This window comes from Juglans microcarpa x Juglans regia, chromosome 1S (assembly GCF_004785595.1).
Source record: "Juglans microcarpa x Juglans regia isolate MS1-56 chromosome 1S, Jm3101_v1.0, whole genome shotgun sequence".
Classification (NCBI taxonomy): domain Eukaryota; kingdom Viridiplantae; phylum Streptophyta; class Magnoliopsida; order Fagales; family Juglandaceae; genus Juglans; species Juglans microcarpa x Juglans regia.
In genome coordinates, this window is record NC_054595.1 from 12,500,739 (window position 1) to 12,526,407 (window position 25,669).

At 38.2% G+C, this 25,669-nt stretch overlaps 2 protein-coding genes across 3 annotated transcripts in view; both read left to right on the top strand.

Moving 5' to 3' along the window:
- LOC121246494 (electron transfer flavoprotein-ubiquinone oxidoreductase, mitochondrial) overlaps positions 1–25,669 on the top strand; it is a 30,899-nt gene that overhangs the window by 3,032 nt on the left and 2,198 nt on the right. For both annotated transcript variants that reach the window (XR_005937123.1, XM_041144671.1), the window contains exons 4-14: positions 3,884–3,965; positions 4,043–4,151; positions 7,212–7,258; positions 7,371–7,445; positions 8,752–8,868; positions 9,983–10,051; positions 11,738–11,830; positions 12,267–12,369; positions 24,398–24,522; positions 24,667–24,716; positions 24,798–24,864. Coding sequence is in view for 1 of the 2 variants with exons in the window: in XM_041144671.1 (XP_041000605.1) it covers positions 3,884–3,965; positions 4,043–4,151; positions 7,212–7,258; positions 7,371–7,445; positions 8,752–8,868; positions 9,983–10,051; positions 11,738–11,830; positions 12,267–12,369; positions 24,398–24,522; positions 24,667–24,716; positions 24,798–24,864 (937 nt within the window). In the remaining variant the exon portion in view is untranslated. The remainder of the gene's footprint in view (positions 1–3,883; positions 3,966–4,042; positions 4,152–7,211; positions 7,259–7,370; positions 7,446–8,751; positions 8,869–9,982; positions 10,052–11,737; positions 11,831–12,266; positions 12,370–24,397; positions 24,523–24,666; positions 24,717–24,797; positions 24,865–25,669) is intronic.
- LOC121246496 lies at positions 4,465–7,258 on the top strand. The gene is made up of 2 exons (XM_041144672.1): positions 4,465–6,384; positions 6,421–7,258. The coding sequence occupies exons 1-2, from the start codon at positions 5,922–5,924 to the stop codon at positions 6,756–6,758; spliced, it is 801 nt and encodes a 266-aa protein (XP_041000606.1). The 5' UTR covers positions 4,465–5,921; the 3' UTR covers positions 6,759–7,258.

Consider the following 25,669-nt stretch of genomic DNA (forward strand, 5'->3'; position numbering starts at 1 on the left):
AATTCTTTTGTAAACATAAAGGAGAGAACCTCACATTCATATTGCATCATTATTATTTCATTTGATTTTTTTGTGCTTTGCAACTCTCTTGGAACTTGAGCTTTGAATTAAGTTTTTTTTTTTTTTGATACGTAAGAGATAAATTTTATTAATATGAATGAAATAGGCCTAAACCATGTACACATGAAGTATACCACAGGACACCTAAATACATTCTAAGAGCGATGAACTAAAGACAAGAACTCATGAATATTATCCCCAATTAAAACAATAGCAGAAAACCAAAGCAATAAGGTATTTAGAAAGAAATTCTTCAGCTCCACCACTGTACGTTCTTTGTCTTCAAAACAACGCGCATTCCTTTCCATCCAAATGCACCACATGATACACAACGGAATCATCTTCCAAACTGCTACCACTTGATGACAGCCCTGCAATTTGCTCCAAAAGCCCATCAAATCCACCACCCTCAAAGGCATTACCCAAGCGACACCAACCCTCCGAAATATCTCATCCCACAACACCCTCGCTACTTCACAATGTAATAATAGGTGATCCACCGATTCTCCATGCTTTTTGCACATCTAGTACCAATCTATCACTACACATCATCTCTTCCTCAAATTGTCTGTGGTCAAGATCTTCCCAAGAGCGGCATTCCAAACAAAGAAAGCAACTTTGGAAGGCACACGAGACCTCCAAATGTTCTTCCAAGGGAATGGAGTATGGTCCCGTGTTATCAAAAGTTTATAATACACCTTAACAGTACATAACTTATGCTCCCTAGACCTCCACTTCAAGCTATCGTGCTGTACCCTAGTAGTCCCCGAGAAATGTAATAGGCTGAAAAAGTCAGTAACCATATCTAGTTCCCAATCGTGAAAATCCCTATTAAACAGAATATTCCACTGATACAAACCATGAGAGAATATCCGCACATCAGCTACTGAAACCTCCCTATTAGCTGCAATACAATATAAAACCGGAAAAACCCTTTCCAATGCATGATCTCCACACCACACATCCCGCCAAAAATTGATTTGGTTGCCCTCACCGGCTACAAAGCGAATATGATTTTCAAAACATATCCACCCCTTCTTTATGTACTTCCATAACCCCACTCCATAACCCCCTCTCACGTCATTGGAACACCATCCGCCCCAAGTAACACGATATCTTGCATCTATAGTTTCCTTCCACAATGCTCCCCCCCTCCCGATGATATCTCCAAAGCCATTTCCCCAATAGTGCTTTATTAAAGGTTCTCAAATTACAAACACCCAAATCACCATTCACAATCGGGGCACATACCGTCTTCCAACTAATCAGGTGAAATTTCTTCTCCTCCCCTATGCCTCCCCATAAAAATGCCCTAAAAAGTTTCTCAATCTTATTCACCACCCCTGCAGGCATAGGAAAAAGAGATAAGAAATACGTGGGAAGGTTAGTGAGTGTACTCTTGATAAGAGTGAGACGCCCCCTTTTTGATAAATACACCCTTTTCCATCCCGCCAACCTTTTCTCTATCTTCTCCACCACCCCATCCCATATAGCCCTACTCTTGAAAGATGCACCTAACGGAAGACCCAAATATTTCAATGGTAGTGAGGACACCCTGCAATCCAAAAGGCTTGCTAGACTGCGGATATTAGGAACCTCACCCACCGGTACCATCTCAGATTTGCTAAGGTTCACCTTAAGCCCTGACACTGTTTCGAAACAAAGTAACAATGCTCGTAGAGTTTGGACCTGACTGCTATCCGTTTCACAAAATATCAGAGTGTCATCTACAAAAAGAAGATGTGAGATGAAAAATGGGCCACCAGAGCCATTTCCCACCTTAAACCCCGATAAAAAACCTCCATCAACAATAGCCTGCACCATCCTACTCAATGCCTCCATAACGATAACAAAAAGAAGAGGAGATAACGGATCTCCCTGTCGCAAACCCCTTGAGCTATCAAAAAAATCAGCAGGGGTACCATTAACTAGAACTGAAAATTAGGCAGTTGAAATACAATGACTCATCCAAGAAATCCACCTATTTCCAAAGCCACACCTCTCAAGCATGTACAAGAGGAATTCCCAATTCACATCATCATAAGCCTTCTCCATGTCCAACTTGCAGAGAATCCCTGGGCTTCCCTCCCTCAATCTAGCATCGAGGCTCTCATTTGCTATGAGCACCGAATCAAGAATATGTCTCCCACAAATAAAAGCATTCTGAGGCTTGGATATAATATTTTCCAACACTGGACTTAGCCGGTTAGCAAGAACTTTCGAAATAATCTTATAAACACTACTAACCAAACTTATAGGACGAAAATCCTCAATACTTGAGGCCTCGTGTTTCTTGGGGATGAGAGCAATAAATGTCACATTTAAGGATTTTTCAAACTTCTGAAAAGCGTAGAATTCACTGAACACCTGCAAGACATCACCTTTTACTACATCCCAACAAGTTTGGAAAAAACCCATTGAGAAACCATCTGGGCCTGGTGCTTCGTCCTTAGCCATACCAGAGATGACCTTGAAAATCTCTTCTTCATCAAACAGTCTCTCCAAAATACTCACAAATTGCGGATCAATTGTCTCAAAAAACAAAGTATCAAGCTTTGGCCTCCAATTTGCCGATTCGGTGAGAAGAGTCATAATAATGTGCAACATGATCTTCTAATTCCTGAGGAGAGGATAACACCTGAGTACCAGAATGAAGTGACTCAATAGCATTGTTACGACGATGTGAATTAGCCACTTTGTGAAAAAACTTTGTACACCTATTACCCTCTTTCAACCATAGAGCCCTAGATTTTTGCCGCCACGATATCTCCTCTGACAACAATACCCTCACCAACTCTGCCACAACCGTGCTCTCCCTCAATAATACCTCCTCCGCGACATCTCCCAATAATTCCCTACCCTCTATATCTTGCAATTCCACCAACAAAGTGGACTTCTGATTGTCTGTGTGACCAAAAACTTCCAAATTCCATTTTTTCAGATCTAGTTTTAGAGCCTTAAGCTTACCTGCTAAAATGAAACTTGGAGTGCCACTAAACTGATACGATGCCCACCAATCACGCACCGTCTCTACAAACCCATCCGCTGTCAGCCACATGTTCTCAAACTTGAAGTACCGGCGGCCCCTGTGAATGCCCCCACAATCTAAAAGAATGGGAAAATGATCTGAACTGACTCGAGGTAACCTTTTTTGACTTACTTCTGGATAGTGGGCTTCCCATGACGGAGAGACAAGGAATCTATCCAACTTCGACCAAGCCCGGCCATTAGACCATGTGTACTCACCCCCCACCAAGGGAAGGTCCATAATGTCCAGTTCAAAAATGAACTCAGAGAATTCTTCCATAGGAAAACGAGTACAGTTGAAATCACCACCCATACACTACGGAACATCCCATAAAGAGTAAATACCCGCCAATTCCTCCCACAACCTTCGCCTTTCACTGTCCATATTTGGACCATAACACCCTACAAAAGCCCATTCCCATCCATCATTCACATTAAGTTACTGCAATAAATAACTGAAATCTACCTGGAAATGGTTCTAGGAGATTTTGTTATATGCTTATTATGTCTCACTGTGACTATTATGACCCTTGACTTATGTTTAATAGCTGGTTTGTAGTGGACTTGGCAGAGTCTTGTCGGTGCCCTAGTATTTTGCTCAAGTAGACAATTAGAAAGAAGACTGGAATGGGATCTTTGAACTACTAGTTTGACTTATAGATATCTAAAATTGGGCTTTATATCTTTGTTGACCCTAAGTTCCTTTCATCTTTCGTATGTTCCATTTGGGATCCTTCTTTTCACATTAAATGATTTAAATTTTCTGAACAAGCTCTGTTTTGGCCCTTTGATGTAGTTTAAGTCAGTTGGTACGTTGGATGGGGATGAAAGCTGAAGAACTGGGGGTAGAAATATATCCTGGCTTTGCTGTTAGTGAGGTACTCCTATTTTTGCTCTCTTTTTACCACTCAACATGCTACTGGACAGTTGTAATTGAAGCTATGTAATGGGCCAGATATTATATGATGCAAACAACAAGGTTATTGGCATTGCAACTAATGATATGGGAGTTGCCAAAGATGGTTCAAAGAAGGAAACTTTTCAGCGTGGCGTGGAATTAAAAGGCATCTCTCTCTCTCTCTCTCTCTCTCATGCACACAAGCACGCACACAAACACAAAATAGAAAATCTTTTAGCATGAAAAGGCTCCCATGTTCCACATATATGGCGTGCTGTCTCTAGACGTTGGTCTTGCCATTTTTTACCTTGTCATGTAACTGAAATACTGTTTCTTCTTTGAAAAAACTGAGTAACTGAAATGCTGGTCAGTAGCCTGTGTTCATTTGAGGAGACCAGGCACTATATGCTATGAATAGTGAAGGATAGGACTGTTTGTGAGAGTGTTAGGTGGGACCAGCATTAAATGCCGGCATCTATACATGCTATGGTTTTTTTATTGAACAAGGTTTCCAGCTTTTTCGTGATGTTTGGTAGGGAAATTATGGGTTTTAAGTTAAATAGATGTACATGGGAAGCATTTGGTACCAGAATGGAGAAAGCTAAAATACATCAGTCCACTAAGTGGAAGATTAATATGTTTTAGCATGCTTATATATTGATTAGATGTTTCAGGTATGATATTTGGATAATTTTTTCATTTTTTAATTAAACAGAATATTACATATGCAAGGGAAAACAATTTGAAGCTTGTGTGGTTAGGTCTTAATGTATGAAACCTCCATAAACTTTATTTCTTTACCGATAAAAAAAATTTATCACAAAATTTAGCTGCCTCATGGTGGTCAGGTTCAAGTTGTAAATTCAATATTTCTAGTTAACGACCAATTTCTCATTGTGAATAAATACATAGTAAAAAAAACTATACACTGTCATGGCATTTTCTGATTGTTTAGGAGGTAATGTAGCTTATATTTTCTTTCACACTTTGGACATCCCCGCGAAGTTGGGGGGGGGGGGGGGGATGAAACTTTGGTGGAGTTGTATACAGATATGGGTGAAACATACTTTTCACTCAATGGTAATATCGATTATATTTAAATGTACAGTATTTACCATTTCAATTGGTAATGTCTTTGGCATGAATTAATGTTAGGACATGACCCCGGAATGTGGTTATACTCACAGCTGATTTTGCTCTAAAACCTCCGGTCCACTAAAGTTTTTTATCTTTTGATACTGCCTCATGGAAAGTGGAATGATGTTTTGAATGATTGTGTACCAGAGCTGAGTTTTTTGATTTAGGTTACTAGATCTTTGGTAAGCAGATTTCAAGCAGCTCCTGGATTTGAGTCACTATTTTCTTATGCGTGATCATTGATTTCTTTTCGATACCTTCATGACAGTTTGTCACAGTATTATCTGCACGATCTTTTAGTTTTGCTTGTTTATAAAAATATATATTCCAAACAAACAAAGAACAGGTGGTTGCAGGAAAAACCTTTTAACAATTTTTTTACTGACAGCATTATTTCAATTACCATCACCAAGCTTGATTGCTTTTTAGTCACTGCTTGATGCGAGATCTTTGGTGAGGGACTATTCTGCATGCTCTTGTTCTACTAGCTGCCAAATTTGTTTGCCATAAGCCTTCTTGACCAACACACATTTCTACTTCTGCATTCAGCAGCCACTTATAGTTTTGGAGTACATAAACAATGATTACTTGGATACGAGGAAGTTTCAATACTTGGGTTCTTCCACCTGCCTTAAAAAACAATTATTAATTGTGTTAAAGAATACTTGCATGTCAGGCCGAGATCAGCTCAGCGGTAGAAAGAAAGGGCAAGACACTTGTAGGAGACAAAAGACCTGAGCTGACATTGGGAGAGTTGGAGGGGGTCTTGTGGGATGTCAAATCTCAATTGAAGGGAGTTATGGATTATGTAAGAGATCTAATGATTAAAGTGTACAAGGGGCTGAACCTAGTTGTGGGTTCAAGTGTGTTGACAAGTGTGCCGGAAAGTGTGCATGCAAAGGGTGTGTCAACGATAGGGTCGTTGGATGCTGGCATCTTTGTTCATGCCAGTGTCACTATGCCTTCTAAGGGAGCTGTAGGGTCTCAGGCACTAGTTGCAGATGAAGTTGGTCCTTCTATCCAGGGTTCATTTATAGTTGAAGACGGGGATCCCTCCAAGTTCTTGAGTATTTTGGAAGAAACAGTCAAGCCTCTTTTAGAAGATTCAAACGGGGTAACAGAAGGTAGTGCTTCCCTTCTTGATGGAGGGGAGGAACCTGTAATGGTAACAGATGGAGGGGACAACAACCATATAGCTGTCGAGCAACCATTTGGCGGGAAGGAAATTATCGATTTGTCATTGGTGTCTCGTGTGGGGGAAGGTTTAGAATTGTCATTGGTTCCTCCTGTGGGGGAAGGTTTAGAGTCGGGAGTGCAGTCGGGCACTATGGCTGGGGATAATGTTGTTCCCCTAGTTTCTCTTCCTCCGATTAACGATATAGCGGGTTTAACATCGGATTGGATTCTGAATAAAGATAACGGGTTTCTACAAACCTTGGGACTTTCATATGGAGAAGAGGGAGAATATGAAGACCAATTTAAAATACTACTCACTGCAATTGAGGCGAGCCACACGCTTGAAACCAAATCTAAGTTTAAAAAAAGTAGAGAGTTAAAGAATCTTTCATGGGCAATTAACTACGATGTTAAGGGAGGTAGCTCAAGTCGAGGGATGGCTAAAGGGAGAGCTTTGTGAAGACGTTCTTGTAGTGGGATGTTCAGGTTGAGGATTAGTTTTACGGAATCTAGGGGATGGGGTCGGGGAGGTGTAACGATAGTTTTCCAATTCGGGCTTGGTGTATTTTGAGTAGGTTTTCATGGGCTTTTGGGTCATTAGGGACTGTCTTGTATGGGCGGGCTAGGTGTTTTCTTGTATACGTCCAATGTACTTAGTTATTCCTATTGATATATATATATATATATATATATATAATATTATTACTTATCAAAAAAAAAAAAAAAAGAATGCTTGCATAGAAATGGTTACACATGCATTATGCACATGTTTGTAGTTAGACCCTGATATATTCATATATAGCCACAAATAGGCTTGAAAAGAACTGATAGATATTTTGTTAGGAATTATCTTGTTAATGTTTTTTATTTTTGTGTACAAACTAATATAAAACTGTGAGAGCAATACATGCAGGGAAAATAACACTTCTAGCTGAGGGCTGTCGAGGATCATTATCAGAGGTTTACAGATTTATTTTTTTATTTATATGCTTCAATAGGGTGTAATGGTCTCTAAATTCCTGTCCTTTGCTGGTCAAACTTTATTGTGACATCACTTTGTTTCACCTGGCAGAAAATAATGAAAAAATACAACTTGAGAGAGAAAGCGCATGCTCAACATCAGACTTATGCTTTAGGAATTAAAGAGGTAAACTGGTTTTAACATCAGTGGTGCCTATAATGAGTTTTGTTCTTGTCAATTCATATCTACTTACTACAGGATGCATCGCATATACTTTCTTTAATTTTAGTGGTTTTAATGAACCTCACATGTTAGCTTTATTACATCCTATTGTGTGTTGACATTTGTATATAAGGTTGTAAACTTTTTGGCTATTTGCTTCTTTATGCTTAGTTGGTAGCAACTCTTTTTACTTTTTTTTGACAAGTAAAAGATAAATCTTATATATATGAATGAAATAGGCATAACCCATGTACACAGGAAGTATACAGAAGAACACCTAAATACATTCTAAAAGTGATAATGTTAGCTTTATTACATCCTATTGTGTGTTGACATTTGTATATAAGGTTGTAAACTTTTTGGCTATTTGCTTCTTTATGCTTAGTTGGTAGCAACTCTTTTTACTTTTTTTTGACAAGTAAAAGATAAATCTTATATATATGAATGAAATAGGCATAACCCATGTACACAGGAAGTATACAGAAGAACACCTAAATACATTCTAAAAGTGATAAATTAAAGACAAGAATTCATGAACAGTCCCCATGCAATACAATAGTGGAAAACCAAGACATTAAAGTGAACACTTTTTACTATTTCTCCCCTTAACAGATAGCAATGCATATTCTTTTGCAATTTTATGGTGGAAATGCACACTCAACCTATCACTGCTTTTGTGCTGTGGTATCCAAACTACCACTTTTGGCACATTGCTCCCTCAAAAGTGACTTTGGGTACCCTAGTGCAACGTGTCAAGTGTATTTTTCTCCAATTTTACTTTCATGCTATGATGATCATTCTTCTTAAAGATTGCACAGGCCCTTGAATGGGTTGTAAGCACTGTTTTAGGATCCATATTTTTCCCTTTGAAGATAAGAAGCGTTCTCTGGATGAGCTTAGAAGTTTCTTTTTCCGTACTTTATTTCTTTGGGCTTCATCTTGTGTTTTTAACGGAGCTTTCTTTAATGAGTTTCTTGTATCACTCTCAAGCTCCTGATTTTTGTAACTAGGTGTTGCTGTTGGATACCTCCTGTGTACTTGCACTATGCCTATTTTCTCTCAATACTTTACTTATCAAAAAAAAAAAAAAAAAAAGTCCCTTTGAACATTTCTTTTAGGCAAGCTGCATTCAAAGTTGCAACCTGGTACTTGATCAAATCTCACCCACTGGGTCTTGGAAGAGAAGAATTTCCTTAGTTTTCACCCAGTTAATGCATAAAAGTTCATCTATGTAGCTTGTGCCCAAGTTTCAAAGCTTTCCCATGCTCAGGTCTGGGAGATTGAGAAGGGAAAACACAACCCTGGTGCTGTGCTTCACACTTTAGGATGGCCCTTAGATCAAAAGACATATGGAGGATCGTTTCTGTATCACCTTAGCGATAGCCAGGTAACAATGGCTCTTTCTTGCTAAATCCTCTTCATTTGGTACAGATCCAACCAAGATGCATGCTTTTTTGCTGTTCTTTTCTCTTCTTTTATTGCAACTATCATATTGAATGAAAGGTTGAAGAGGGCATACTGTTTTATTTCTATGTTTCCTCCTCTCTCTCTCTCTCTCTGTCTATCTCTTTCTCTGTATGTGTGCCTCCTTTTTAACGCCCTTATGCTGGTAGTGAATGAGAGGTGAATGATCCCTGGTTGACAGGCTAGATTCCAGGATTGTTTTCTTCACCTTCTTTTAGATATCAAATGTGAAAACGTGATTGTTTACGGAATTCTCAGTCTCTCAAGGATTATCTGTGTGTGTATAATTTTATTTATGGAGAAGAGGGTGAATGGGTGTGGTAAATATGTAATATATTTAGTGCCTCAGACATTTGATTTGTTTGGTTGAATGACTTTAGTGTGTCATTGTCTCATTCTTTTGGGTAGTCAAAGTATACGCCAGTTGTTGGTTGGGAAACTCCTTTCTATTAACTTTCATGTGACACTGTGCATCTGTTTTAGAAGAAAATATTTCCCGGATAGAATTTTTGACATTTTCTGATGTTTGGTGCAATCAGAAAATGCAAGTGAATGAAAACTATTTTCTAGATAACAGAGGTGAAACCATTTCCCCACCCCGGATAGCAGCACAAAAACAAAAGGATAAAAAACTCTCTCGCTCTCTTTCTCTCCATTACAAATTGATCCTCTCTCTCTATTTCATACTGATCAATATGATCTACCACCATTTTGCCACCATCAGTATGATCTACCACCATTTTACAAGTCATTAGCTGTAATATTTTAGGTTTGTGGGTTCTTTCTTTCTAATTTTCCTTTTTCTTTTTTTTATACTTGGATTAGGTAATCGACTCTTGTGGCACCTATTTTGTGGTATTTGAACTGCATTTGAACCAGTTTCGGAGTTTTGTAATCCTATAATTTTGAACAAAATGCCATCCATTAATTTTTTTTAACAAGTTTAATTGTATATCATTGACATGAATTTTCCATTACATAATTCTGGATCTGAATAGCCATTTATTCGGTATTTTTTTTTTTGTTTGCTTGTACAGATTGCGATTGGCTTTGTGGTTGCTTTGAATTATCACAATCCTTTTCTGAATCCTTATGAGGAATTTCAGGTAGAAATCTTTCTTTCTTTTGTTAAATAGCACTAGTGATACTCGGAATGCTACTCCCATATGCATTCTGTGGTGTATTTGGAGGGAGAGAAATGCTTATAATTTTGAAGGGTTTGAGAGCTTAGTGTAGGATTGATTATATGGTTGGCTGCAACTAATTGTTTTGATTTTTCAAATTTGTTGGAATTTATTGATCTTTCAAAGAGTAATGCTACTCATCATCCCAACTTTCATCATCCTTCCATCATCCTATGATGTGGCATTAGGTGATTGGAAATTATTTATTACATTTCACTTGTAAACCTATCATCTAATGCCACATCATAGGATGATGGGAGGATGATGGGAGTTGGGATGATGAATAGATTTTTTCTATATCTAATATGTTTCTTACCTATAAAAAAATGAATCATCATCCTACACCACACACCATATTTATTTTAATTTTAATTTTATTTTATTCTTGTTAAATTAACTGAGTTGTTCTACTTATTATCCATAACACCACATACTTGTTATGGGAAAAAAGCAAAAAAATAAATAAAATAAAAGAGGTGTGATGTGTGGTGTGTGGGGATGCTAAGTAGAATTATTCTAAAAAAATATACATGTCATGCAATGCTTATTGATCTAAAGTCTCGCATCATATTTTCCTCAATGCAATAAAAAGTTTATAGCTAGTTACGTGAGAACTAACTCCACTTTCTGGGCAGAATTTTCTTTTTGCCTTTCAGGGCCATGTTACATGGTACAGAAATAATGTAGCATTGACTATCTTGGAAAGCAGCTATAGCTTCCTTGTTTGTGGCGCTTCTATATATTATTACCCTACTAGGAATAATGAAACAAAATATCGATAATTAGATCAGCATTCATTTCTTGAGATTTCGAGTGGAAATATCCAATATGATTGTCAATGAGATAGTTAATTTTTGCACTGGCCTGCATTATTTGCTGCAGAAACTGTGAAAAAAATCTTTGCCTGAGATGATCCTATTACCTATATTAAAATATAAAATGTATGTATATTGAAAATGTATGCAATTAAAGTTGACTAATTATTCTGTATATAATAATTATTTTGCGTGGGCAGTTTTTATTTGGAGACTGCCTGCCATAAACTTTAGTCTGCCATTGTTAGAGGCCATCCTCTTTTTCTTTTTAATTATTATTTATTATTCTAAAGGGTTGCTGGAAGGGGCGGGACGGGGGGTGGGGGATAAAACATGATACTATATTTATTTTAATCTTAGGAAAAATTAAATTTATTAATCTTGTTTGACAATCCATCAATAATTGAAACTAATATAATGAGCAGTTATTAGCCTGACATAAACACTCTTAAATATTACTTGTCTTCTGAAACTACTGTTATTGATATAAGAGAGGCCGCAATGAACATAAGCAAAAAGTTCAGAGGGTGTGAATCCTGGGTGAAGGGTGGGGGTCTGGATTGATAATAAATATGCAATTTAACAAGAGAAAGGAAAGCAAAAATGGAATATCCTTTTGTAAATGGAGTTTAGGTTGTGGAGAGCCCCAAATTTCTTTTGGCTATATATTGAATACGTCAACTAGTTCTGTTTAAAACATTCCAAAAATGTGTTGTGATGTCCATCCCAACTCTATCATTTAGCTGTGGATAGGACTGTTTTGAATCTTATGCATTGGTTTCTCTGCTGTTAGAAATTTAAGCATCATCCTGCCATCAAATCACTCTTAGAAGGTGGGAGCGTTCTCCAGTATGGTGCTCGCACTTTAAATGAAGGTGGTTATCAGGTATGTCAGCAAGACTTGTATTTCTACATTCTATGTACAGGAAACCAACATCACATAGAAAACCAAAGCAAAGTTATCTTTCCAAATTTCCTGCACCTACATTGTATCTTGAGGATCTGGTTTTTTTGTGGAAAACTTTATTTCCCACAAAAACAAAAAGGTTACTTATGTGATTACTTGCCTTTGCCTACGTATCAAAATTTTATTCAGTAGTTAAAAGTGGCATGATCTAATGACAAAGCATCCAGCCATTGAGTACGTATAGTTACCAATCAAGTTGAATTCTGTCACATTCACTGAATAAGAAGCACTTGGAGGGATAAAAGTTTCTTATTTGTCCTTTGTTAGTGATCCAACAGTTAATTATCAATGATAGGTACATTCTTTGTTGCTTTCATGTGTTATCCAAATACCAATGATGCTAGTTAAATTTCAGTCTATTCCATATCCAGTTTTCCCTGGAGGAGCAATTATTGGATGTTCAGCTGGATTCTTAAATGTACCAAAGATAAAGGGGACGCACACGGCAATGAAATCAGGTATCACTCGTAATCATCTTATTGAATGGTTCATCTTTAATCCTAGTGCTGCTTGAATATCACTAACGAGGACATATCAAATTACGACAGAAATTTGGAGTGGTGAAAATGCTATTGGACTATGGTTTACAATTCTATGATAGATTATCAATTCTTCGAGTATCCTAAGCCAAAAGGAAAAAGTAAATTTAATCACTTAACCCTTATTATAGCATTCTCCCTCATGGAATTTCAACATTTTAAGTTCTATGTTAGTGGTGTTACATGTCAAAGTAAGTCAAAAAGTATTGTGTGAATAGCCGAATAATTGGCCTTTGAGTGATCTGTATATTATATGTGAACTTTACAAGAGAACTATAAATGGAAAGAAACTAATTGCCGAGTGATTCTAGCATTCTAGCCTTATATGGAAACTATATATTTTGTCAATATGCTAATTGTACAAGCCTAAGTAAATGAAGTAAAGGTAAAATAAGGAAAGAAGAATAGAAGGAAAGAAGATTGATTAATGGACAGCACATTGACAGCCCCCCTCAAATTGATGTGGGTTGATCAACAAGCATCAATTTGCTACTTAAGAAGCATTGTCGATGGCGAGTGAGGGCTTTGTTGAAGATCTCAGCAATTTGTAGTTCAGTGGAGACATGTGGAAGAGTAATAACATGAGCTTCAAATGCTTCACGGATAGAGTGACAATCTACTTCAATATGCTTCGTGCGCTCATGATAGACATGATTGGCCGTGATCTAAATAACACTCGTATTATCGGCATGTAGTGGTGTAGGATCAATCTCAGAAAAATCTAGCTTAGCAAGCAAACCTCAAAGCCAAATAATTTCGGAACAAGCAAGAGACATTGCCCGGTACTCAGATTCTGTAGATGACTTAGAGATTGTCTTGCTTCTTACCCCTTCTAGGAGATCAATGCATCACCTAAGAACACACACCAACTAGTGATGGATTGACGTGTATCAGCACAATCGGCCCAATCAGCATCGCTATAAATAATAAGGCAAGGAGAATTGTCTGCAGGAAAAAATAAGACACTGCCCTAAACATAGTGTATGATCGGACAACAGCCAAATGAAGATGACGAAGGGTCTAAAGAAACTGGCTAACTTGCTGTACTGCTAAGGAAATGTCCGGTCTAGTAATGGTGAGGTAGACAAGACTACCCACCAACTTCTGGTATAAACTGGGATCAGCAAGTAAATCACCATTCTCTTTGCAAAGCTTGACGTTCAATTCCATGGGAGTATCAACAAAGGTGGCCTCTTGTAGGCCAGTTGTAGCCACCAGGTCACTAGCATACTTATGTTGATTGAGTGAAATACCAAATAAACTACGATGCACCTCAAGACCAAGAAAATATGTGAGAGATCCAAGATCTTTCATATGAAAGGACTTAGAGAGATGAGTCTTGAGCTGGCCAAGTAAAACAGAATCGGAACCAGTAAACACAATATCATCAACATAAACCAAAAGAACAATAATACCCAGGTTTGATTTCTGAAGAAACAAGGAAGTGTCATACTTGCTCTGCTTGAATGAGAATTGTAATAAAGTGGTTCAAAATTGATCAAACCAGGCCCTCAGAGCTTGTTTGAGACCAAAAAGGGAGCGATGAAGCTTACACACATGCAAAGTCGAATAAGAAAACAATCTCGGGGGTGGCTTCATTTAAATACACTCTTTAAGATCCCCATGAAGAAAAGCATTCTTGACATCCATTTAATGTAGTGACCAATCGTTAGAAGCAGCAAGAGCTAGAATCGTACGAACAGTAGTCATCTTAGCCACAGGAGCAAAGGTCTCTTCATAATTGACACCATATTCTTGATTATTCCCAAGTGCAACAAGTTGAGCTTTGTAACGATCCAAACTTCCATCAGATCGAACCTTGACTAAGTAAAAACCCATTTGCAACCCAAAGGAACAATTGTTGGAGGACATGGCTCAATGTCCCAAGTGTGATTGGCCTCTAGAGCGGCAATTTCTTCCTGCATAGCTTGTTGTCAACAATCATGCTTGGTAGCTTGTGAGTAGGATGTGAGAATATCAAAATTGGACAATGCAGTAGTAAGAGTTGAAATAGAATTGGAAGAATTGGAAGAAGTAAACCCATACCTATCTGAGGGTACCGACACTCGAGGAAAGCGACGTACCAAAGGCACTGGAGGTACTGTAACTAGTCGGTTCTAGAGCATGGTAGGATCAAATATCAAGTGAGTCACTGGAAGAGATTGTGGGCGGGAGCATCTCCTATACACAATACCTAGTTTAAAGCGAGAGCTGACTTGATGAAGATCAGAGAACTACTACTCAAAGGAGGGGACTACCACAGTAGGAGAGGGCACAAAGGACACAGAAAAGAAATGTTGATTTTCAAAGAAAATAACATTCCTAGAAATGCGTGTACGATAATGTAGGATCATAGCAAAAAAATCCCTTTTGACACAGATTATATCCCAAGAATGCACATCTAACAGATTGAGCAGATAATTTATGTCGCTCATGAGGAGGTAATGAACAAAACATACACAACCAAAAATACAGAGATTATCATAACTAGGTTCCTTAACAAACAAGCGGAAATAGGGAGACTCCATGCGTAAGACTTGGGAAGGTAAACGATTAATCAAGTGAGAAGCAGTTTTCAGAGCCTTAACCTAGAACATGGATGGGGTAAACGATTAATCAAGTGAGATGCAGTTTTTAGAGCCTCGACCCAGAACATGGATGGAACAGAGGATTCTAACAAAAGAGTACGTACCACATCAAGAAGATGACGATTTTTAAGTTCGGCTACTCCATTCTGTTGGGGAGTAGCAGGACATGAACGTTGATGAATAATACCTTCAGAAGCCAATAATGCCTGAAACTCAGTAGACAAATATTCATCACCAGAATCTGTGCGTAATGTCCTAATAGTTGCTGAAAATTGATTTGCAACATACGCTAAAAACTCAGTGAAAGTATGAAAAACCTCAGATTTAGAGCGAAGAAAATAGACCCAAGTAAATCAGCTATGATCATCAATGAAAGTCACATAATATTTAAATTTGTCATGTGAACTAATTGGGGAAGGTCCCCAAACATCACTATGGATAAGATAAAAGCAGTGAGAAACTCTACTAGCATGCAAAGGAAAGGGAAGAGTCTTGCTTTTACCAAGTTTGCAAGAATCACACTCAAGAGATAAAGAAGAACGTTTTTTATTACCAAGAAAACCAGAGTGCAATATATGAGATAAGATCTAAGTATTGGGATGGCCTAAATGACGATGCCACACTATACTCAGATCAGGAATATTATTACAAGCAAAAGACTTAATAGAAGAAACTGGAGAAAGTGCTGGAACAGGTAAAAATAGTGGAAACAAGCACCCTACTTTAGGTTCCTTCGTGATCGGCTCCCCTGTTACCTGGTCCTGCACAACACAACCATCACCAGAAAAATTAACAGCACAATTGTTATCAACTAATTGACCAACATAAATAAGACTCGTGGAAAGCTGAGGAGTTAGAAACACATCAGTAAATTTAGAAGAGACATCTCTGACAGTAGCTATGGGCAAAGAACTGCCATTGGCAGTCTGAATGACAGATTGACCAGCATAGGGCCGAACATGACACAGAGCGGTGGGAGTATCCATCATGTGATTAGAAGCCCCTGAGTCTATGTACCAGAATTTAGTAGAATTTTTACCTTGAAACCCCATTACAAATAATGCCGAAATTAGCATCTGTTGCACCATTTTTGGTGTGTAGTAATTTGCTGCAGGAGGTGCATGATCAGAGGAAGCACCTGAGGAAGAGCCATATGCTATAGAATTTGTTGCGGGAGGAACAATAACAAAAGTCTGAAATGCTTGGGCCTGACAATTCTGGGGGCGGATATGATATTCTTTGATAATGTGACCCTTCTTCTTGCAATAAGAACAATATTTCTTAGGAAAATTAACAGCAATATGCCCATATTCCTTGCAGTAGAAACACTGCAAATTTTTAGAATTCATAGGTGATCCTCGTTCTTGGGCAGCATAAGCAGCAGTTGCCGTCCCAGAACTGCCATGAGATTGCTCTAGAATAGCTTGAGTACTATGACGTTCTTCGCGAAGTAACTTACCAAAACAAATATCAAGAGAAGGAACAAGAGATCTGTTCAGTAGAGAGGAGTGAATAGAGTCATATTCCGAGCATACTTTCATAAGAAATTGATCACGCCGGCTAGTCTCGTGAAGAGTCTGAATAGTCGAAAGAGCGGCAGCAGGAACATCCGCAGTAACCAAATTAGTATATTCATGCCAAATAGTCAGAAATGCCGAGTAGTAGTCTTGAATGGAAAGACTACTATGTTGAAACATGGCAATCACATGTTCTAACTGAAAGCGACGAGCATCATTAGCTTGATGATAAACATTTTTCAAGTAATTCCACATGGATTGAGCTGAGCGATGAGCCCGCAAACTGGTAACAATATGTGGCTCAGCCGAACCAAGAATCCAAGACATAATCCGAGCATCAAGTACAGCCCATGAAGGAGAAGCCCCGAGATCTTTGGATTTATCAGTATTAGATGTTTGGGCGACATCCGTGCCATCAATATAACCCCAAAGATCTTTTCTCTTGAGGAAAAGTTCAAATTGAAATGCTCAAATAGAGTAATTTGTGCTTGTAAACTTGACACGTGGCGAGTCCATCACAAATAAATAAATTTCAAGACAAAAGTAAATCAACAAAAAAATTCAAACTAGCCCAAAATAAAATGAGATAAGGACCTTTGACTTGTCTGTGAAAGGAAGCAGGGGGCACGAGTGATAAACCGAGGGCCAAATGAGTCACTATTCAGCAAGAGTAACCGAGAGCCACACACAAAGAAGCCGAGGAAGGTGCTGCGATAACCACCAAGACAAAGAAAAATGCCGAAATTACCACTAGAGGCAATCTGCAATAATCATGAAGGCACAGAAGTGTCGAGAAGCCCACCAGAAACAAGGTGCGAGAGGCACGGAGATGCAAAAGTGCCGAAATACTCGCTAGAAGGATGCTGCGACAGTCACAAAGGCACAGAAGTGCCTAAAACACCTAGACCAAGAAGCACAATTTCGAGAAGGTGAGAACTGCACGTCGGACTCACCAAAAAACAACCCAGACCAAGCCGAAAAACCCAGAACACCTAGACGAAGTGTAACAACAGACTGGAATTAACAAGGAAAACAACTTGAATTGCTGATCTTCGAGGGATCAGAAACCTCCAAACTTATTTATCAACTTTCTTCAATAATCATACAAAGGGAAAAGGCTTTCGTATTTATAGAAGCCTTATGACTGTTAACAATGCCTAAAAAGGGCACTATGGTAATTCTAAGCAAATAAATAAGGACATTAACGTATATTGAGCCCTTAAAGGGACACATGCAGAACACGTGACTAACTAACTAAACTAACAGGTGCCTTTCTTCATTTCCTAGCTTCGAGCTTCCTTCCTGTTATGAATTGATCATAACAACTGCCCTCCTCTTCAAAAGACCTTGCCCACAAGGTCAGGATAATGAGTCCTCAACTGCTCAACAGGTTCCCAAGTCGAATTTACTTCATCATACCACGCCATTTCACCAACAGCTCGATAAGAGGTTTATTATCCATAGCAGTCATACGTCTGTCAAGAATAGCTTCAGGCTCTACCTTAAAATTCCCATGAGAATCCACCAATGGTAATACAGGAGAGATCTGAGAATCTGTGCCAATGTATTGCTTTAATCTTGAGACATGAAACATGGGATGAACTGAGGAACTTGGTGGCAACTCAAGTCTGTAAGCTACCTCTCCAATGCATTCCAAAATTCTGAATGGACCACAATATCTGGCAGCTAACTTGGATCTGCTGGCTTGACTAACAGTCTGTTGTTTATACTTATGCATTTTCAAATAGACTAAATCACCTACCTGAAACTTCCTCTGAATGTGATGTTTATCATATTGCTGTTTCATAGCAGCCTGTGCAGCCATTAAGTTCTTTTTCAACAACCGTAGTATCTCATCCCTTGACTTTAATTCCTTGCCCACAGCTTCATTCTGAGTAGTGCCATCAACATACTGAATTAAGGTTGGAGGAGGGACTCCATATAATGCCTCAAATGGTGTCATTTTAGTCGAAGAGTGGACTGAGGTATTATACCACCACTCAGCCCAAGGGAGCCAATGCACCCACTGTTTGGGTCTCTCACTAACAAAACATCTCAAATATTGTTGCACACATTTATTAACCACTTCAGTCTGCCCATCTGATTGTGGATGGTGAGTAGATGTGAAGTGTAGTTTAGTCCCTTGCAATTTAAACAACTCTTTCCAGAAATTACTTGTGAAAATGACATCCCTATCAGTTACAATGGTTGATGGCAACCCGTGTAACTTGAATACCTGAGATGTAAAGACAGCAGCCACTGATGCAGCTGTATAAGGGTGAGATAAGGGTAAAAAATGTGCATACTTGGTGAGCCTATCTACTACCACCAATATAACAGAAAACCCTTTTGAACATGGTAAGGAGTCAATAAAATCCATGGAGATGTCACTCCAAGATCTGCTGGGGAGTGGCAAGGGCTACAATAACCCAGCAGGTTGTAAATTTTCTGTCTTACACCTTTGGCAAATTTGACATTCCTTGATAAATTGCTTAATGTCTCTCCTCATGCCAGTCCATATAAAATCTGCCCTTGCTTGATGTAGGGCCTTATGGTAACCAGAATGGCCCCCAAAGGCACTGCTATGTATAAACTGCAAGACTTGATCCTTCACAGTGGATGAAGATGATAAAAACAGCCTGCCTTTCTTGAATAACAACCCATTTCTGACTTCAAACTTCTTATCAGCAAGCTTGCCTTCTTGGAGCTTTTGACAAATAGCTGAAATTTCTTCATCATCCAAGTAAGAGTGTCTCAACTGTTCTAACCAAAGGGGATCAAGGACTGTGATAGCCAACATGTCAACAGATCCTTCCTCAACTTCCTCTCTTCTCGAGAGACTATCTTCGGCCACATTATCCTTGCCATGCTTATACTCAATTGTGAAATCATAGCCAAGCAACTTGGTAATCCATTTTTGTTGAGAGGGAGTTCCTATCTTTTGTTCCAAAAGAAACTTCAAACTTTGTTGATCTGTTCTGATTACAAACTCAGCACCCAATAGGTATGGCCTCCATTTCTTCACAGCTAATACTATTGCAAGAAATTCTTTTTCATATGTAGATAGGTCCAATGCTTTTCCCTTCAAGGCTTGACTCAAGAATGCTAAGGGCCTCCCTTCCTAACTCAAGACAGCACCAATCCCTCGACCGGAAGCATCACATTCCAACAAAAATGGCTTGGAGAAATCTGGTAAAGCCAAGACAGGTGGGTTTGTCACAGCCTCTTTTAGATCTGTAAATGCTGCAGTAGCTTCACTCCCCCAATTAAAAGCATCCTTCTTCAACAAATTTGTCAATGGGGCAGCAATGGAGCCATACCCTTTGACAAATTTTCTGTAGTAACCAGTTAGATCAAGAAATCCTCTTAATGACTTAAGGGATTTTGGTAGAGGCCACTCGAGCATTGCCTTGATGTTGGCTGGATCTGCTTTGACACCCTTTGCAGAGACTAAGTGGCCCAAGTATTCAATCTCCTCACAAGCAAACCTGCACTTATTCTTTTTTGCAAAAAGAGTATTTGCTGCCAATGTATCCAATACCATAGAAAAATGTTGTACATGGTCTGCTATTGATTTACTATAGATTAAAATATCGTAAAAAAAAACAAAAACAAACTTCCTTAAAAAAGGTTGAAAGACCTCATTCATCAAAGATTGAAAAGTGGCAGGAGCATTGGTTAAGCCAAAGGGCATAACCAGAAACTCATACTGCCCTTGGTGTGTTCTAAATGCAATTTTCTCAATGTCCTCTTCCTTCATAAGAATCTGGTGGTATCCAGATCTAAGATCTAACTTAGAAAATATCGAGGCTCCATGCAATTCATCCAAAAGATCATCAATGACAGGAATGGGAAATTTGTGTTTGATTGTTTCTCTGTTTAAGCCCCTATAATCTATACACATGCGCCATGATCCATTAGATTTTCTTACCAAGAGTACAGGTGATGAGAAAGGGGATTGTCTGCTCCTTATGACCCCAGCATCCAACAATTCTTTAACTATTTTTTCTATTTCAGTTTTTTGAAAGAAATGATACCTGTAAGGTCGAGTAGATATTGGCATGGTCCCCTCCTTGAGGTTTATTTGGTGATCTTTAGTTCTTCTTGGAGGCAAGCCCTTTGGTTCAGCAAAGACATGGTCATATTTAGCCAAGACTGCCTCAATGTCAGCAGCATACATGCCCATTTCTTAAGCTGTCTCCTTAGTAACAAGCTGAAGTAGCATCCCCTTTCTTTCCACAATAGTAAGTTGGCAAATCTGAACATCTTCCACAAACTCAGGCTTGCTAGAACTCAAGCCTCTAAGTGTGACAGAACTCTTGCCACTGGTGAATGTCATTGTGAGGTTAGTAAAATCCGATAAAACAGGACCTAAGGTGCACAACCATTGCATACCAACCACCACATCACAACCTCCCAATGGTAGCAAGAAAAAATCAGTGTTGAAATGGTGGCCTTGCATCTGAAACTGTAAATTCTAGACCAAACCTTCACCATTCATTCTTTCCCCATTGGCTACCCTTACTTCAATCTGTCCACTTTGCTTGACAGTTAGCCCCACCTTCCTTGCTATCATAGGATCAAGAAAGTTATGTGTGCTGCCAGTGTCAACAAGGACTATCACTGAGCAGTCCTTAACTTTGCCATGAACTCTCATAGTTTTCGGGCTTATACAACCTGCTATTTCATGGAATGAGATTTTAGGTACCTCAGTTTCTACTCCCACAGGTTCATTAGTTTCCTGTGAATCTTGTGGATTACCCTCTTCCTTCTCAGAATCTTGTAACAATTCCAATCCTGCCATTTCAAAGAACTTGGCCTTATTACACTTATGACCAGGCTGCCACTTATCCTCACAGAAGTAACAGACCCCTTTGTCTCTTTTTGCTTTCATTTCTGCTGGTGTAAGTCTCTGAAAAGGAGCTGAAGTTTTGAAGCCATTGGACCTTGGGCCAGAAAACCCTTCTTTTCTCATAGAATTAACAAGAATTGAGTTGCTACCCTCACTAGGAACAGAAACACAAGAGGAATGGAGCCTATTGTTGCCCCTAGTGCTAGTGATATATTCCTCTTGGATCTTGGCTAATCCAAAAGCAGTATTCAAGGTCTGAGGGTGCAACATTCTCACAGGAAGTCGTATCTCATCCCTAAGGCCACTCAAGAAGCAAGAAAGTTTATACTGTTCAGACAAGCCTTTCAATCTATTAGAAAGGACCTCAAAATGAGTTTTGTAGACACTAACTGTAGAAGTTTGCCTTAACCTTGTAATGGCCTCCATAGGGTCATCATAAGAAGAACTCCCAAACCTTAACTGAACTGCTGTAACAAAAGAATGCCAAGAATTGAAAGACTCAGTCTCCTCAGCATCTTGAAACCAAACCAAGGCATTTCCCTCCATATAAAACGAGGCCATCATGATCTTTTGTCCATCTGGCATGGGGTGTAAGGCAAAATAATGATTTGCCTTATAGATCCATCCAGACGGGTCATCACCATGAAACCTTGGAAAGTCTAACTTAATGCTACGAAACTGCATTCCAAAAGTCAGGGATGAGTTGCCCATGTGACCCCCATCATCATTCTTGCCATGTCCATTTCGATCATTTCTACCATTCATTGCTTCCAACAAAAGGTCCATCTTTGAACTCAGTCCAGCCAAAGCAATCTGATGATCTGCAACTCGCTGATCTTGCATTTCTTGATTTTGCTTCAACCCCAGAACAAGCTTCTCTAATTCTTTGAACCGTGTGCCTTCTGCCATTGTAAGATTAAAAGGAAAAGAAAAAAAAAATGTTTGTGCCTAGAATTGCGAAGGGCTCTGATGCCAATTGTAACAACAGACTGGAATTAACAAGGAAAACAACTTGAATTGCTGATCTTCGAGGGATCAGAAACCTCCAAACTTATTTATTAACATTCTTCAATAATCATACAAAGGGAAAAGGCTTCAGTATTTATAGAAGCCTTATGACTGTTACCAACGGCTACAAAGGGCACTATGGTAATTCTAAGCAAATAAGTAAGGACATTAAGGTATATTGAGCCCTTAAAGGGACACATGCAGAACATGTGACTAACTAACTAAACTAACAGATGCCTTTCTTCATTTCCCAGTTTCGAGCTTCCTTCCTGTTATGAATTGATCATAACACGAAGCCAAAAAAATCCTACGAGATGCTGCTGCGACAGCAGAACACCCAAATCCGAAAAAAATAGACATGCCGAAAGTCTCCGAAACCGAGAAGAAGGAAAAAAAAATTGAAGGAAACAAAGAGCTTAGTAGTCGGCTCTTGATACCATGTCAAAGTAAGTCAAAAGTATTGTGTGAATGGCCGAATAATTGGCCTTTGAGTGTTCTGTATATTATATATGAACTTTACAAGAGAACTATACATGGAAAGAAACTAATTGCCGAGTGATTCTAGCAGTCTAGCCTTATATGGAAACTATATATTCTGTCAATATGCTAACTGTACAAGCCTAAGTAAATGAAGTAAAGGTAAAATAAGGAAAGAAGATTGATTATGGACAGCAAAGTTGTCCATTGACATTACAATATCATGGTAAGTCATTAATTTTCTTGTCTAAGTTAATATTGATAGCATCACTTACAGGAATAAAAATACTAAGATTAGTGTTAATAATCATCAAATAATTGATAACTTGATAAAGAAAAGGTCTTTTTTATCTCACGATTCATCAAGATCAAGAAATTCACCCATTCGATAAAAAAAGACTCTTGTTGATTGGATTGGAATGAATGAGAAAATAATAAGTTGCCCCATATCGAATCTAGCACTTTGGTTCTTCCCGGGATATGTTATAATACATATAAGATTAAACCCTGGGCCATACCAATCAAAATACTTCTTTTCAATTTTAATGTAAACCAAAATGTTAATAAACATAAAAGAATCACTAGATATAAGCAAGGTGAGAATGTCTTAATTATTATTCTAATAATTCAGATCAAAATAAATGTTATTTATAGATAATACATTGTTTTTAATTATGGTTTTCCTTTTCCACTTTTGCTCAATGAAAGTGCCAGAGCTTTATAGGTTTCTGTCTGTAAATTAGAGTTTTTTTTCTTCCCATCCCTTCCGGAATATTTAACAAAAGACAAAAAATGGAAAGAACAGAAGTTATGATTGTTGGATCAAGTGGCATCTCTCTCCCATAAACAAGTAGAGTATTGGGTCATAGGTTCAAACTTATGTCGGTGCTTGAGTTGTTTCAATATAGATTGCAGCAAATCTCGATAGCTATTCCTAGCGTTTTTTCCTCCTCAAGTATTTGACGTATGTATGGGAATAGAAGACAAAATTGTTAGTCTTTGATGACCTACCATGATGACTGGATGAACCATTGCATGTAACTTTTACCTATCATTGTTGGATGTAATTTCCTATTTTTTCTTTTTCTTTTTTGTTGTTATCTTCCCTTCTTGTTATATATGCATACCTACATTTCTAGTTTGTTGTTATAATATGTACATAGTATATTACTTCTTGCAATACCATTATTAGATGTGAAATTTCCTTTTTTTAAGATGCACTCATTACTTTTCCTTTGCATTGGGCACTTCTTCCTGAGGAGATATCCAATTCAAACTGGAGATATTTCATTTGGTTTTCCTACTCTCATAAAGTCACTCCCCACTGTTGCTTTTTTGGCTTTCCTTCTCCAGTCATTTGGAATGCCATATTAAACATAATGTACACTCCTGTAAAAGGTTCAGCATTCAGAAGTCAAGGCTCAATGTGCATCCACAACATTGTTCATGTGTGCCTATTAGCAATAACAATACGGATGCTTTTTCAAATTTCCTGTTTCTTACAGGAATGCTAGCAGCAGAAGCTACATTTGATGCACTTCATGAAGGTTCAAATATGGAAACATATTGGGATGCTTTACAGAACTCATGGGTATGGGAAGAACTATATAGAGCTCGAAACTACCGACCGGTATGTAGCTATTCATTGTCTCTAAGTTTTGTATGCAATGTTTTGCATAAATTATGATATATGGGTATCTTTCCTCTTACAGATACTTTTTTTTTTTTTTTTTATAAGTAATTCCTCTTACAGATACTTTTCTTATCATTATAGGCATTTGAATACGGGCTAATTCCTGGCTTAGCTATGAGTGCATTAGAACAGTAAGATTTCACATTCTGCTTATTATATGTAGATCTCCTCTCTCTCCCCAAAACTGCTCATCCATATTTTCTACCTAGCAGCTATATCCTGAGGGGGAAATCCCCATTAACATTGAAGCATGGCAAGCCTGATCATGAAGCAACAAAGGTGAGGAGATTTTATGAAGAAACCAAGTATTCAAATTACTCTTGCACTCATAAAACCAGATTTGATAGTCAGCACTGAGTAATTGAGTATTAGGTTATTAGCTCAGGTTGAAGTAATTAAGGCAAAGCTGTTTTTTTTTTTTTTTTTTTTTTCTTATAATAAATATAGTAGGCAGGTCTGATTTTGCTTGTGGAAAAAGCACTGGAAAAGTAGAATAAGATGAAATTGAGCTCTCATCCTCAGCTATGTGACAATATGTCAGCAAACAGCATGTGACCATGATATGAGTCTGCATCTTTCTATATTATAAGATTATGCATAACACAGCCACGTTGTATATACTGATCAAGGTTATGTCTTCCCAATCTGAACAAGCATGTTTTTGTTACACCATAGGGCTCAACTGCTCGTGTTGGATTATTCCTTGTTTTCTTTTCCATTTGACACCTGTTCGCACCCTGCTGAAGTGTAAGCAAATCATTAGTACTGCAATGGCTAGATAAACATGCAATCCTTGTTGCTAACTCCGGAGAAGGTTTCACTTATAAAAAAAAACTCTGGAGAAGGTTTCTTCTAGTCATTTTCACCAAAACTGGCTTTGACTATCAACTAATTGATCAAATAATTAATGGGATTTTAGATCAAATTGATGCGGAGCAAACTTTCAAAAAAAAAAAAAAAAAGGTCAAATAATAAACTTGTTACAGCAGCAATAATATATTGAATGTGTCAGAATTAGAATACTATTGTAGTCTGATTTGTGAGCGTATGCTCTAGAAAAGAGTTTACTTGTTTGACTGCAAAC

What these genes read in the sequence shown, in the direction of transcription:
- LOC121246496 (XM_041144672.1), top strand. Translation starts at nt 5,922, where the DNA reads ATGGATTATGTAAGAGATCTAATGATTAAAGTGTACAAGGGGCTGAAC. An exon ending in GGTGTCTCGTGTGGGGGAAG is followed by an intron (nt 6,385 to 6,420) that starts GTTTAGAATTGT and finishes CTGTGGGGGAAG; the next exon opens with GTTTAGAGTCGGGAGTGCAG.